The sequence below is a fragment of the Erythrolamprus reginae genome, chromosome 1 (genome assembly GCF_031021105.1).
Source record: "Erythrolamprus reginae isolate rEryReg1 chromosome 1, rEryReg1.hap1, whole genome shotgun sequence".
In the NCBI taxonomy this organism is placed as follows: domain Eukaryota; kingdom Metazoa; phylum Chordata; class Lepidosauria; order Squamata; family Dipsadidae; genus Erythrolamprus; species Erythrolamprus reginae.
Genome location: NC_091950.1, coordinates 406,206,512 through 406,219,937, shown reverse-complemented (window position 1 = coordinate 406,219,937; position 13,426 = coordinate 406,206,512). Strand labels below are relative to the sequence as shown.

The window sequence follows — 13,426 nt, the reverse complement described above, 5'->3', positions numbered from 1 at the left end:
GTTATGGAATACGAAAACTTGTCATTTTGTTCATTGAAAAACAGAAAACAAAATACATGACTAAATGAGCAGTTCTCTCCATGGAGGCATGTGAGAAATGGAATTTCTTAAGCACCTGCACTGGGACTGGCAATTTTCAATAAATGATCTTGACTTTGGGGCAAGCCTTGAGGTGGAAAATGTTACAGACATTACTGAATTATTCATAGTGACAGCGAAGGGGTCTACAGGGATCTCTTCAGACTGAGTGAATGGCCAACCAGCCAAATGTCAAATACAATTCAATTTAAGTAAATGTAAAGTGATTGTCACTTTCCTTATGAGCAGACATATTTGGGACTCTACCGAGAAAAAAAGTCGAAAGTGACTGAAATATAAAATGTGTATAAAATATAAAATGTGTATAAAATAAATTTAAGAAAATCTAGAATAAAACTAAAATATGGATTTATGAAATAACTAAAGTAAGACTCAAACTAAAACCGGAGACCTTCTTCTGGGATTCTGCCGCACGAATCCCAGCGACCGATTAGGTCCCACAGAGTTGGCCTTCTCCGGGTCCTGTTGACTAAACAATGTCGTCTGGCGGGTCCCAGAAGAGCCTTCTCTGTGGCGGCCCCGACTCTCTGGAACCAGCTCCCCCAGAGATTAGAACTGCCCCCACCCTCCTTGCCTTCCGTAAACTCCTTAAAACTCACCTCTGCCGTCAGGCATGGGGGAATTGAGGCATTCCCCCCTCCCCTGGGCCTATACAATTTATGTATGGTATGTCTGTGTGTATGTCTGGTTTAATAATGGGGTTTTTTAATTTTTTTAATTTATTAGATTTGTTGTGAATTGTTTTATTGTATGTTGTGAGCCGCCCCGAGTCTACGGAGAGGGGCGGCATACAAAACTAATAAATAAATAAATAAATAAATAAATACACTGCTAGAATATGCAACATCTGTTCACCTGAAGAGAGCATCAGGCCCACGCATCATTACTGACCGCTACTTTCCTAAAATAGGACAGTCTAGGGCCTATTTGGGGAAGGGCATTCATGAGATTTCAAGGTTGAAACAGATGTCTTAAATATGTAATTTTGAATGGTCACTAAATGAACTGTTGTAGGTCAAGGACTACCTATATTTTACCTGATCCTACAACTTGAAGACGAAGCCTATTCCCGACTCCTTTCTCCTTCCTTGGCTAGCACTACAATATAAAACGACAGATAGTTCTCGACTTACAACAGTTGGCTTAGTGACAATGTCCCTGAAAAAAATGACTTTTTTTTTTTGGTCACATGGTTTACATCTGGTTGTTTGACAACTGACTCAAATCTATGATGACTGCAATATCCCAGGATCATATATCCCTTTTGCAACTTTCTGACAAGCAAAGCCAATAGGAGAAATTCACTTAGCAACCACGTTGATAATTTAACAACTGCAATGATTCATTTAACAACTGTATCTCCGGGACCGCCTTCTGCCGCACGAATCCCAGCGACCGGTTAGGTCCCACAGAGTTGGCCTTCTCCGGGTCCCGTCGACTAAACAATGTCGTTTGGCGGGACCCAGGAGAAGAGCCTTCTCTGTGGCGGCCCCGACCCTCTGGAACCAGCTCCCCCCAGATATCAGAGTTGCCCCCACCCTCCTTGCCTTTCGCAAGCTCCTTAAAACCCACCTCTGTCGTCAGGCATGGGGGAATTGAAATTTTCCCTTCCCCCTAGGCTTATAGAATTTATACATGGTATGCTTGTATGTATGATTGGTTCTCTAAATTGGGGTTTTTTAGATTATTTTTAATATTACATTTGTTTACATTGTCTTTTTTATTGTTGTTAGCCGCCCCGAGTCTTCGGAGAGGGGCGGCATACAAATCTAATAAATACAAAATACAAACTGTGGCAATACAAGTCATAAAATGGGGCTAAAATTCTCTTAACAAATCTCTCACTTAACAACATAAATTTTGGGCTCAATTGTGGTCGTAAAGTGAGGACCACCTGGAATATATCAATCATGTCCAGCCTGCAGGAATCGTACCTAGCTGAACAAATACTACTGTCCCTTCCTACTTAAGGGTGACCCTGTCAAAACCATCATCAGTAATCCAATCAAAGATATCATTACCCAATTCCTATTCCCGCCCTATTTCACTCCAAGGCTACACCAACACCTTTGTACCAGCATTGGGGCAGCCATTGCTGGGTCAGCAAACATGAAGGCCATTACCACAGCAGTCACCGAACTCCTGTGGCGAAGGCACCTTCGCTTCTCCTGACGGACGGGGCCACAGCATGTCACCGACGGCATTCATCCCATGACGACTGGCTGAACCTTCCTGCTTTATCTCCATGGCGATCTGTGTGGGCAGCGACACGCCATACAGGAAACCGCTGGTGGTGATCCCAGGAAGAGTGTCTTGATTGGCCGGCTTAACGCGCACATTGTTAAGGCCCGGTTCTCGGCTGCCCTTGGAGAGGAGAGCAGAAGAGTTCATCTCAACAGAAGCATTGGGGTCCCTGATAGAGTCCTCGGGTGGCCTAAGAAGAGGAGGAAACGGCACATAATTTAATGTTGGTAGGATGAACTATTGAATGCAACAAAGAGGATCAAAATATGTTGTAAATTCAAAGACAGGTTGTTGAACATCAGCCAACTGCTAAAGACATGTAATAAAACTGATTTCCTGTCCTCTTCATGAACTTCCAAGAGGTATTTTATTGGCCACTCTAAAATAGCAAAATCCTGGTCTGGGTGGAGTTTTGGGTTAATCTAGCTGAGCTCTTCTTAAATTCTTAAAGAAGCAGACCTCCAAATTATTTATCTCACCCACATCTGCACTAGCAATACTATCTATCTATCTATCTATCTATCTATCTATCGATCGATCGATCGATCGATCGATCTAATCTATCTATCTATCTATCTATCATCTATCTATCTATCTATCTATCTATCTAAATATCTATCTAATCTAATCTATCTATCTATCTAATCTATCTATCATCTATCTATCTATCTATCTAATCTATCTATCTATCATCTATCTATCTATCTATCTATCTATCTATCATCTATCTATCATCTATCAATCTATCTATCTATCTATCTATCTATCTAAATATCTATCTAATCTATCTATCTATCTATCTATCTAATCTATCTATCATCTATCTATCTGTCTATCTATCATCTATCTATCTATCATCTATCTATCTATCTATCTATCTATCTATCTAATCTATCTATCTATCTATCTATCTATCTATCTATCTAATCTATCTATCATCTATCTATCTATCTATCTATCTATCTATCTATCTATCTATCTATCTATCTATCCACTGCTCAAAAAAAATAAAAAGAACACTTAAAAAATAGAATATAACTTCAAGTAAATCAAACTGTCTACTTAGGAAGCAACACTGATTGACAGTTAATTTCACATGCTGTTGTGCAAATGGAATAGTTGTGCAAATGAAATATTCAACGAGAATATTTCATTCATTCAGATCTAGGATGTGTTATTTGAGTGTTCCCTTTATTTTTTGAGCAGTATATATAGTGTGTGTGTGTGTGTGTGTGTGTGTGTGTGTGTGTGTGTATGAGATAGATAGCTAGATATATTTCATATCTATATCATCTCTTATTCTCCCTTTCTCCCTCTCCCTCTCTCCCCCTCTCTAAGTGATCATCATCTTTTTAAAAAAAATAAATTTATTGAATATATACATTAAAAACAGGGTACAGAAAGGCAAAAGGGATATACAGTATATACTATACATTCTAACATTTATAATTTACTTATATAGTACATGTAGGTGGGGAGGAAGAAAAGAGAAAAGAGGAAAGGTAGGGGGTTGGGGAAGAAGGGAAAGAGATATAAGGGGAAGGGGCATAGGAAATTGGAGCAAAAGGGGAGTGGTAAGAAGAGAAGGCCAGCGTTAAAGCTGGTTCTTTCATGGTTTGCGGCCTGTGATTTGAGCCCATAGTTGGTGTAAATTTCCCTAAAGTTTTATCCATATGTTTTGGATGTAATTTTTAGTGCCAATACGTGTCAGTGGTTTAAGGGTTTGTTTTCTTTGTAATTTTGAAGTTCGTGTCGATCGATGTTTACAGTTTGTCGTTTCAATTTGATGTTATGATTTGTGATGTAGGTTGCTAGTTTCATCATCTTTTAATGACCCCATAATCCCTTGCAGAGTGGAGTCGTCCAGATTGTGGGTGAGAGAGATAGGAGATAGTTTGGAGGTACTGTATTTCTTTAAGAACATATGATATACAGTATATTTATTTACACAGACACCCACACACCATGTGTGTTTGCGTGCATGTAGAGAGAGAGAGAGAGAGAGAGAGAGAGAGAGACAGAGAGAAAGAGAGAGAGAGAGAGAAAGGGTCTGAATATATACTTATACATATCTCAAATTACAATTTCAATGTCTAAAAGATGTCAATGAAGGAATGACAGACATGGAAGACAGAGCAAGTATTGAAAATCAAACTACAAATGACAAAGCCAAGAGAATGGTTTGGAAAAAGGCCCTGCGCTGGATACACAAAAGAAACTAGCTGGACTGGCATCTTTTACTTCATCACTTTATTTCCTGGTGCAAAGGAAACAAGAGGTGACTGACAGTAAAAACGATATTATTGAGGAATGTTGTAATGACGGACAGCAAAAACAAGGAAGAAAGGGAGTGACAATAGAAAAAAAGGCATTCTACTTCCCTCTTCTAAGTAGCACTGAACCAGAAATCTCAATCCAGTTGCTCAGTAGGCAAAGTTCCACCCTAAATAGGAAGTATTTATAGCCCTTCTGTCAGGCTTTTCATCAGCCGCGGCAATAAATCTCAGTTCTCCAGATACTTAACTCCTTATTCAGGCCTGCTTTTTTCTCAGCAGAGGCTCATGGCTGTGACTGGGCAAGATTAGTTTATTGCTGACAGGAAGGAAGACAGGAGATTTGCCTACTGCAATACGCAGAGGTCAAAGCCTATATATAGATCTAAACTCCAGGGTTTAAATTGTAGGGTGTTTTTTCCCCCCCTCCCATCTTTCCAAGTCAATGGATACCTGGCTGCTCTGCTGATGGGCTTTTGAAAAGCACCTAATCTATGCTGACATATTGGATCTCTCTAGCCTGGAACTGCTGATTCCTACTTCATCAGCATGTTCCCAGATCCCTTCTCACTTAGGGTCAGCCAATGGCTGGCCTCAATCACTCAAGAACGCTCAATACCTTTTGTCAGTGTATATATACCTGATTATGTTCCAACAACAGGAAGCAGGTAGAAACATTTTTGCAGCCCTGAGATGAAATATCCTTCTCCCACTGGTTCACTGGCTGTGCACACACAATGGCAGGCCAAAATCACTGACACACAACACGTTATCGTTTATTTTGGCCTTTGTTGCAGTATAGCTGTTAGAATAGGATTTATAAATCTGGAACTCTAGCATAAGAATACTCTGCTTACCCTGATTCTATAACCCAGGACAAGAAGGGCACTAAACTCACCTAATCTGCATTCCTGGCAATCACAACAGGGAAACAAAAGGGCTCAAATAAACATCTCACAATAAACAAAGTTTTCACCACTCAGGACAGGACGTTATAGGATCAAAGGGGGGGGGGATTTACATTGCCTGAAGCATACAACAGGACAACAGGGTAATTAAGGAAGATTAGTGAGATAAGAAGACTTCAGAGAAATTAGGTGTGAGAAACATCTGCCCTTAGGAAGTTTCCAGGAAATTGTTTCTTGATATCTATGGGAAAAGGAAGAACTCAAAAGATACGTTTGAAGTTGTGTTGTTGGATGTATCATTTGACATGTATATGCAATTATACCCCATTTCCTTATGTTCCTAAATAAAAAGGGGTACATGGCTCTACACCATGTCACTTCACCCCGAGAGAGACAATGTGTCCAAAGCTTTCTTTCGCGTTCGTGAGTGACCCCATACGGCTGGGTTGCACTTAGAAACATAGAAACATAGAAGACTGACGGCAGAAAAAGACCTCATGGTCCATCTAGTCTGCCCTTATACTATTTCCTGTATTTTATCTTACAATGGATATATGTTTATCCCAGGCATGTTTAAATTCAGTTACTGTGGATTTACCAACCACGTCTGCTGGAAGTTTGTTCCAAGGATCTACTACTCTTTCAGTAAAATAATATTTTCTCATGTTGCCTTTGATCTTTCCCCCAACTAACTTCAGATTGTGTCCCCTTGTTCTTGTGTTCACTTTCCTATTAAAAACACTTCCCTCCTGAACCTTATTTAACCCTTTAACATATTTAAATGTTTCGATCATGTCCCCCCTTTTCCTTCTGTCCTCCAGACTATACAGATTGAGTTCATTAAGTCTTTCCTGATACGTTTTATGCTTAGCCCCTTTTGAGGACATTGCCCTCACAAGGGACTTTGACAGCATCCACAGGCCTTGGACTATAATAGATATTTGATTTAATAATAGATTGTTCCATAAGTCCAATTCTCTGGGTTTACATGAACCTGCTACATGAATAATCACTGGCTGCTTTCGTACAATATTAAGACAGGCCAGAATTTGATGAACGAGAGTCCTGAGCTGCATATTTAATTATTTTCATTTTTATTTGTTTGTTTGTTTTGTCAAGTACGTATTGGTGGTATATAATGATATAATAATATTTATATACATGATACTAGTATGTTGTGGTTAGCTCTGGCCCAGCTCCTGCCCCAAGGAATGTGCAGGTGGATGTGGGGGAAACATCCACATGCCGCAGGCCTGTTTTGTTCCCAGTAGAATCTTCCAACGAAGCTTCCTCTGACCAAGGAAGCGTGAGTGACAGGGAAGAGGGGAGTTTGGAAGACAGCCCAGGAGGAGATCAATCATCTGTATCATCCCTGGATTCTAAACAAGAATTAATGACACATCCACGCATGCGTAGAGTGATGCATAGGAGACAACAACTGAAGGATTATTACAAGAGAAAATGAGGCCACCTGTGGTTGGGTGGGGCTGCTGTAATTAGTGCTACAGATAAAAGTGCAGCTTGGTGTTTTAGCTTCAAGGCAGTTTATCTGATTCATTGTTTCGTCAAGATCGTGGTTTTTGTGCTGTTCAAGATTGTGTGTGGACTCTCTGGACTTTAGAATTGGACTCAATTTCCCAGTTATTGGGTGAGCAATTGGATTGCATTTAACCTGTGCCTTGTGTGTACCAGAAAATCCCTTTGACATTTAAAAAGGGAACTGTTTCTGTTTTTCTGTTTATAAAAAACTTTGGGTTTTCCTTTTATCGTGTGATGTGGGTCTTCCTGGACTAATTACCCTGTAATTACGGGCAGTTGAAACATGCCGGTAGGACACTAGTATATACAAGAAACACCCCCGATTTGGTGGTGGGGTGTGAATGCTTGTCTGGTGGTGGGCACTACTCACAGAGCACCTGTTTTATGTTGTGTGTGTGTGCTTATATTTTAAAAAAATCAATAAAAATATTAAATAAAAAAAATACACGAATACTAGTAAAAAAAAAGAAACATTAGGACAGGGTACAGAAGGCACGCTGGTGCACTTATACACACTCCTTACTGACCTCTTAGGAATCAGGAGAGGTCAACAGTGGATACTCTAAGGGTGAAGTTTGGGGGGTTAGGTGATGATACTACAAAGTCTGGTAGTGAGTTCCATGCATCAACTACTCGGTTACTAAAGTTGTATTTGCTGCAGTCGAGTCTTTACTTTAAGTTTATATCTGTTGTGTGCCCCTGTGTTGCTGTGGTTGAAACAATAGCAATAGCATTGCCCTAGAAGAATACAAATGATCAACCATCTGCAAGGAGTATAAATCCTTCTATTCCTCACCATCCAGCCAGAGCTGAAGAAGCTTCTTGAATGGGAAGCTAAACTTCTTCAAAGAAAATCCAGAAAGTCCAGTTGCCTCTTGAAAAACGCACCTTTGGGACAACCATGACTTGGAGGACTAAGAACCTCCATAGACCAGGGGTAGGCAAAGTTGGCTCTTCTATGACATGTGGACCTCAACTCCCAGAATTCATGAGCTAACATGATAGGCTCAGGAATTCTGGGAATTGAAGTCCACAAGTCATAGAAGAGCCAACTTTGCCTACCCCTTCCATAGACATTTTAATCCTCTCCTTATAATTGCACCAAAACAGGGGAGAAGAGATGATGGTGATGGTGATGATGATGATGAACACAAAATGATGATGCCCAGTCAACGAAGCGGTGGAAGTGATGTGCCGGTGCCTGGAGGCTGTTGGGGCCTGGATGGGTGTCAACAGACTCAAACTCAACCCGGATAAGACGGAGTGACTGTGGGTTTTGCCTCCCAAGGACAATTCCATCTGTCCGTCCATTACCCTGGGGGGGGGAATTATTGACCCCCTCAGAGAGGGTCCGCAACTTGGGCGTCCTCCTCGATCCACAGCTCACATTAGAAAACCATCTCTCAGCTGTGGCGAGGGGGGCGTTTGCCCAGGTTCGCCTGGTGCACCAGTTGCGGCCCTATCTGGACCGGGACTCATTGCTCACAGTCACTCATGCCCTCGTCACCTCGAGGTTCGACTACTGTAATGCTCTCTACATGGGGCTACCTTTGAAAAGTGTTCGGAAACTTCAGATCGTGCAGAATGCAGCTGCGAGAGCAGTCATGGGCTTACCTAGGTACGCCCATGTTTCACCATCACTCCGCAGTCTGCATTGGCTGCCGATCAATTTCCGGTCACAATTCAAAGTGTTGGTTATGACCTTTAAAGCCCTTCATGGCATCGGACCAGAATATCTCCGAGACCGCCTCCTGCCGCACGAATCCCAGCGACCGATTAGGTCCCACAGAGTGGGCCTTCTCCGGGTCCTGTCAACTAAACAATGCCGGTTGGCGGGTCCCAGGGTAAGAGCCTTCTCTGTGGCGGCGCCGGCTCTCTGGAACCAACTCCCCCCGGAGATTAGAACTGCCCCTACTCTTCCTGCCTTCCGAAAACTCCTTAAGACTCACCTTTGCCGTCAGGCATGGGGAAACTAAACATCTCCCCTGGGCATGTTAATTTATACATGGTATGCTTGTGTGTGTTTGCTACTACATGGGGTTTTTCTTAAATCGTTAAATATTTTAATTAATTGGATTGTTGTGACTGTTTTTACTTGTTGTGAGCCGCCCCGAGTCTTCGGAGAGGGGCGGCATACAAGTCCAACTAATAAAATAAATAAATAAATAAATAAATGATTATCCATTCAATTGTGTCCAACTTTTAGCAATTCTAGGGGCCAGGTCTCTCCACAGCTTCCGATCTTGCACTACGTCTTTGAGGTTTCTATGCTCTGACCTGGGATGCAAGTCAATATTTTTCATCTCTCTATCATGGAAACAGTACAACCAACATGATCTGCAAGGCACTGATCAAATGCAGTGGTACCTCTACCTAAGAAGGTCTCTACTTAAGAACTTTTCTAGATAAGAACTGGGCGCTCAAGACTTTTTTGCCTCTTCTTAAGAACCATTTTCTACTTAAGAACCTGAGCCCAGAAAAATTTCCCAGGAAATTTGAGAACAGCACAAAGGCCCAGCCAGTTTCCTGCCATTCCCCCTTTAATCCTAGCCATCTCGGGCTTTTCTGGGCTGTCAGTGGCACTTAAGGAGGCTTTGGCAGTCCAGAGCGAACAAAGCATTTTCCTTTCTCTGGGCGCTTGGAGAGGGAATAAACCTCTGCCAACGCCCAGAGAAACGAAACGCTCCCTTCGCTCTGGGCAGCAACTGTCCTCCTCCTCTTCTTCCTCCTCCTCCCACCCAAATTCCGAGCTTTTATTTCTTTCCTAATGGCTGTAGAAACATAGAAACATAGAAGTCTGACGGCAGAAAAATACCTCCTGGTCCATCTAGTCTGCCCTTATACTATTTTCTGTATTTTATCTTAGGATGGATATATGTTTATCCCAGGCATGTTTAAATTCAGTTACTGTGGATTTATCTACCACGTCTGCTGGAAGTTTGTTCCAAGGATCTACTACTCTTTCAGTAAAATAATATTTTCTCATGTTGCTTTTGATCTTTCCCCCAACTAACTTCAGATTGTGTCCCCTTGTTCTTGTGTTCACTTTCCTATTAAAAACACTTCCCTCCTGGACCTTATTTAACCCTTTAATATATTTAAATGTTTCGATCATGTCCCCCCTTTTCCTTCTGTCCTCCAGACTATACAGATTGAGTTCATTAAGTCTTTCCTGATACGTTTTATGCTTAAGACCTTCCACCATTCTTGTAACCCGTTCAATTTTGTCAATATCTTTTTGTAGGTGAGGTCTCCAGAACTGAACACAGTTTTACACGCATTATTTGCTTTTACATTGATTCCTATGGGAAAAATTGCTTCTACTTACAAACTTTTCTACTTAAGAACCTGGTCATGGAACAAATTAAGTTCTTAAGTAGGGGGACCACAGTGCAAGGGAATCAGAAAGGGGTGAAGAACCCAAAACATCTAATTCTTACCTTTTTATCCTGAAACGCATGTTGTGGCTGTGCTCTAATATGGCCATCAGGGACTTTGCGTCATATTCAATGGGTTTCCTGAAGGTGAGTCCATCAGGTAACCCAACCACCGTTAACCAGCCAGGCTCTTTCAAGAACTTCTCATATGGCAGTGGAACCACACTGCTCTTCCCCAAGGCCTCACCTGGACAATATGGAACAACAATAAACTCTGAAAGACATCTAAACAAGAGCTGGTCACAAGGCATCCCTTTATTCTGTCTCTATGTCACATTGTGCAGAGGATTTGTGCTCAGTTACCCAGAAGGATGTGGTGGCTCATTGCCTAAGACTCTGAGCTTGTTGATCGAAAGGTCAACAGTTCAGCAGTTCAAATCCCCAGTGCCCCATATTATCTGGATTAGTGTTTCTCGACCATGTCAACTTTAAGTTATGTGGACTTCAACTCCTAGAATTCCCCAGCCAGCTTATAAACTGGAGAAATCTTGGAAGTAAAGTCCACACAGCTTAAAATTGGTGAGATTGAGAAGCACTGTTCTGGATTTAGGCATATATTCTCCGCAACAAGCCTTAGGCAGAGATGCCAGTTGCAGGCAAAGGGCTTATACTGCAAACAAAAGTTGGCACTAACCAGACTTGTCCTCCAATTGGGGATGCGTATGCAATAAAAATGGCATTATCTATCTACAAAGAGAGAGACAGCAGAAATTTGGGGGGACTCACTACGTTTTACAAAAGAAATAAGTACAGTGGTACCTCATCTTACGAACGCCTCTTCTAACGAACTTTTCAAGATACAAACCTGGTGTTTAAGATTTTTTTGCCTCTTCTTCTGAACTATTTTCACCTTACGAACCCAAGCAGCTGCTGCTGAGATGAAGGGGTTTCTTTATTTTCCCTTTTTTTAAGAAAGAAAAGGGAGGGGCAGCTTGGAGGAAAGATTTTGCAGAGAACAACGTGCTTGCAAAGACACTGAAACGGTGTCTTTTTAAGAAAGAAAAGGGAGGGGCAGCTTGGAGGAAAGATTTTGCAGAGAACAACGTGCTTGCAAAGGCACTGAAACGGTGTCTTTTTAAGAAAGAAAAGGGAGGGGCAGCTTGGAGGAAAGATTTTGCAGAGAACAACGTGCTTGCAAAGGCACTGAAACGGTGTCTTTTTAAGAAAGAAAAGGAAGGGGCAGCTTGGAGGAAAGATTTTGCAGAGAACAACGTGCTTGCAAAGGCACTGAAACGGTGTCTTTTTAAGAAAGAAAAGGGAGGGGCAGCTTGGAGGAAAGATTTTGCAGAGAACAACGTGCTTGCAAAGGCACTGAAACGGTGTCTTTTTAAGAAAGAAAAGGGAGGGGCAGCTTGGAGGAAAGATTTTGCAGAGAACAACGTGCTAGCAAAGGCACTGAAACGGTGTCTTTTTAAGAAAGAAAAGGGAGGGGCGCCCCCCTTGCCTTTCTTCCTTCCCACTCACCCTTTAGCCTATCCGTGCTTCTTCCACCCGCCCCCTTTAGCTGCTCCTCCCTGCCCTCTGTTCGCCTCCCTTCTAAAGTTTGGGATTTTCCTGAAGGATTTGCACGCATTATTTGCTTTTACATTGATTCCTATGGGAAACATTGTTTCATCTTACGAACTTTTCACCTTACGAACCTCCTCCTGGAACCAATTAAGTTCGTATGATGAGGTACCACTGTACTGTATAAGACACACCGGAGTATAAAACACACATTAGTTTTGGGGGAGGAAAACAAGGAAAAAAAGCCTCTGCTTCCCAGCAATTTGCCAAACAGCAAATAATACAGATGATAAATACTGATTACTGTGTATTTCTACGCTTGTGTGCCTGACCCATAGAAACAGCAAAGAATTGGAGAAATGTACATTATGGCAGTATATTTAAACCCCTATATGGCTCAGGGCCAGACTATTTATGGGACCACCTCTTGCTGCATACTTCCCAGAAGCTTATAAGAGCACACAGAGTTGGCCTCCTCCAGGTCCCATCAACTAAGCAATGCAGGTTGGCGGGGCCTTTCCTGTTGCCGCCCCTGCTCTATGGAATCAACTCCCCCCCGAAGTCCATTTTGTTCCCACCCTAATGGCTTTCCGTAAGGCTACAAAGACCTGGCTTTGCCGGCAGGCCTGTGAAGGCATGAATTGATAGCTATCATGCCCAAGTTGTATGAATGTTGTGCATGCATGTTGATTGTTTAGTTAGTGTGTGTTTTAATCTGGATTTTATAGTTAGAATTGTATATTTGACTTCTTTTTAATTTTCCTTGTATTTTTGTATTGTTGTAAGCCGCCCTGAGTCCTTCGGGATTAGGCGGCATAGAAGTTGAATTAAATAAATAAATATTAATCCCAGAAAGTTTTCTTAAATGTAATCACACTAACTCCTCCCAATTATTTAAATAGTCCAAACATGAGGATTTAACTCAGCTGCCTTATCTTAATACTAAAACAGGACACTGTTACATTTTCAGATAATACTTTTTTAGATCTTTAAAATTGATGTGGCTTTCTGGAAATATTCTCTGCTATTTAAAAGAAGATACAAAAGCACTGGGCTTTTTCAGATCAAGCATTTATTTTAAATTTTTTCTTCATTTTGTTAAGTTAATAATAAAGCGTTTTTTAAAAAAATACCGTATTTTCCGGCGTATAAGATGACTTTTTAACCCCTGAAAATCTTTTCCAAAGTGGGGGGTCGTCTTATATGCCGGATACTGCGCCCATTCGGTGCCGAAGTCATTCATACGCAGCAGCCACAGCCGCGGGCGGGAGGAGGCCGGGAGCGGGATTGAGGGGGGGGAGCGGACCCGCGCTCACTTTCGGCTCCGGGGACTGCGGGTGGCTATGGCGCCAAAAGGAAAAAGAAATTGCTGAGCGTCCCTTCGTCGTAAACCCGACGGGAGGCGATGCCGCAAGACACC

General features: G+C 41.9%; 1 protein-coding gene across 1 annotated transcript in view; it reads right to left on the bottom strand.

The window, feature by feature from the left end:
- Positions 1-13,426, bottom strand: part of GTF2IRD1 (GTF2I repeat domain containing 1) — a 224,713-nt gene that overhangs the window by 85,304 nt on the left and 125,983 nt on the right. The window contains exons 5-6 of the mRNA XM_070735231.1: positions 10,504-10,687; positions 2,223-2,533 (exon numbers count right to left, since the gene is read on the bottom strand). Of these exons, the coding sequence (XP_070591332.1) occupies positions 2,223-2,533; positions 10,504-10,687 (495 nt within the window). The remainder of the gene's footprint in view (positions 1-2,222; positions 2,534-10,503; positions 10,688-13,426) is intronic.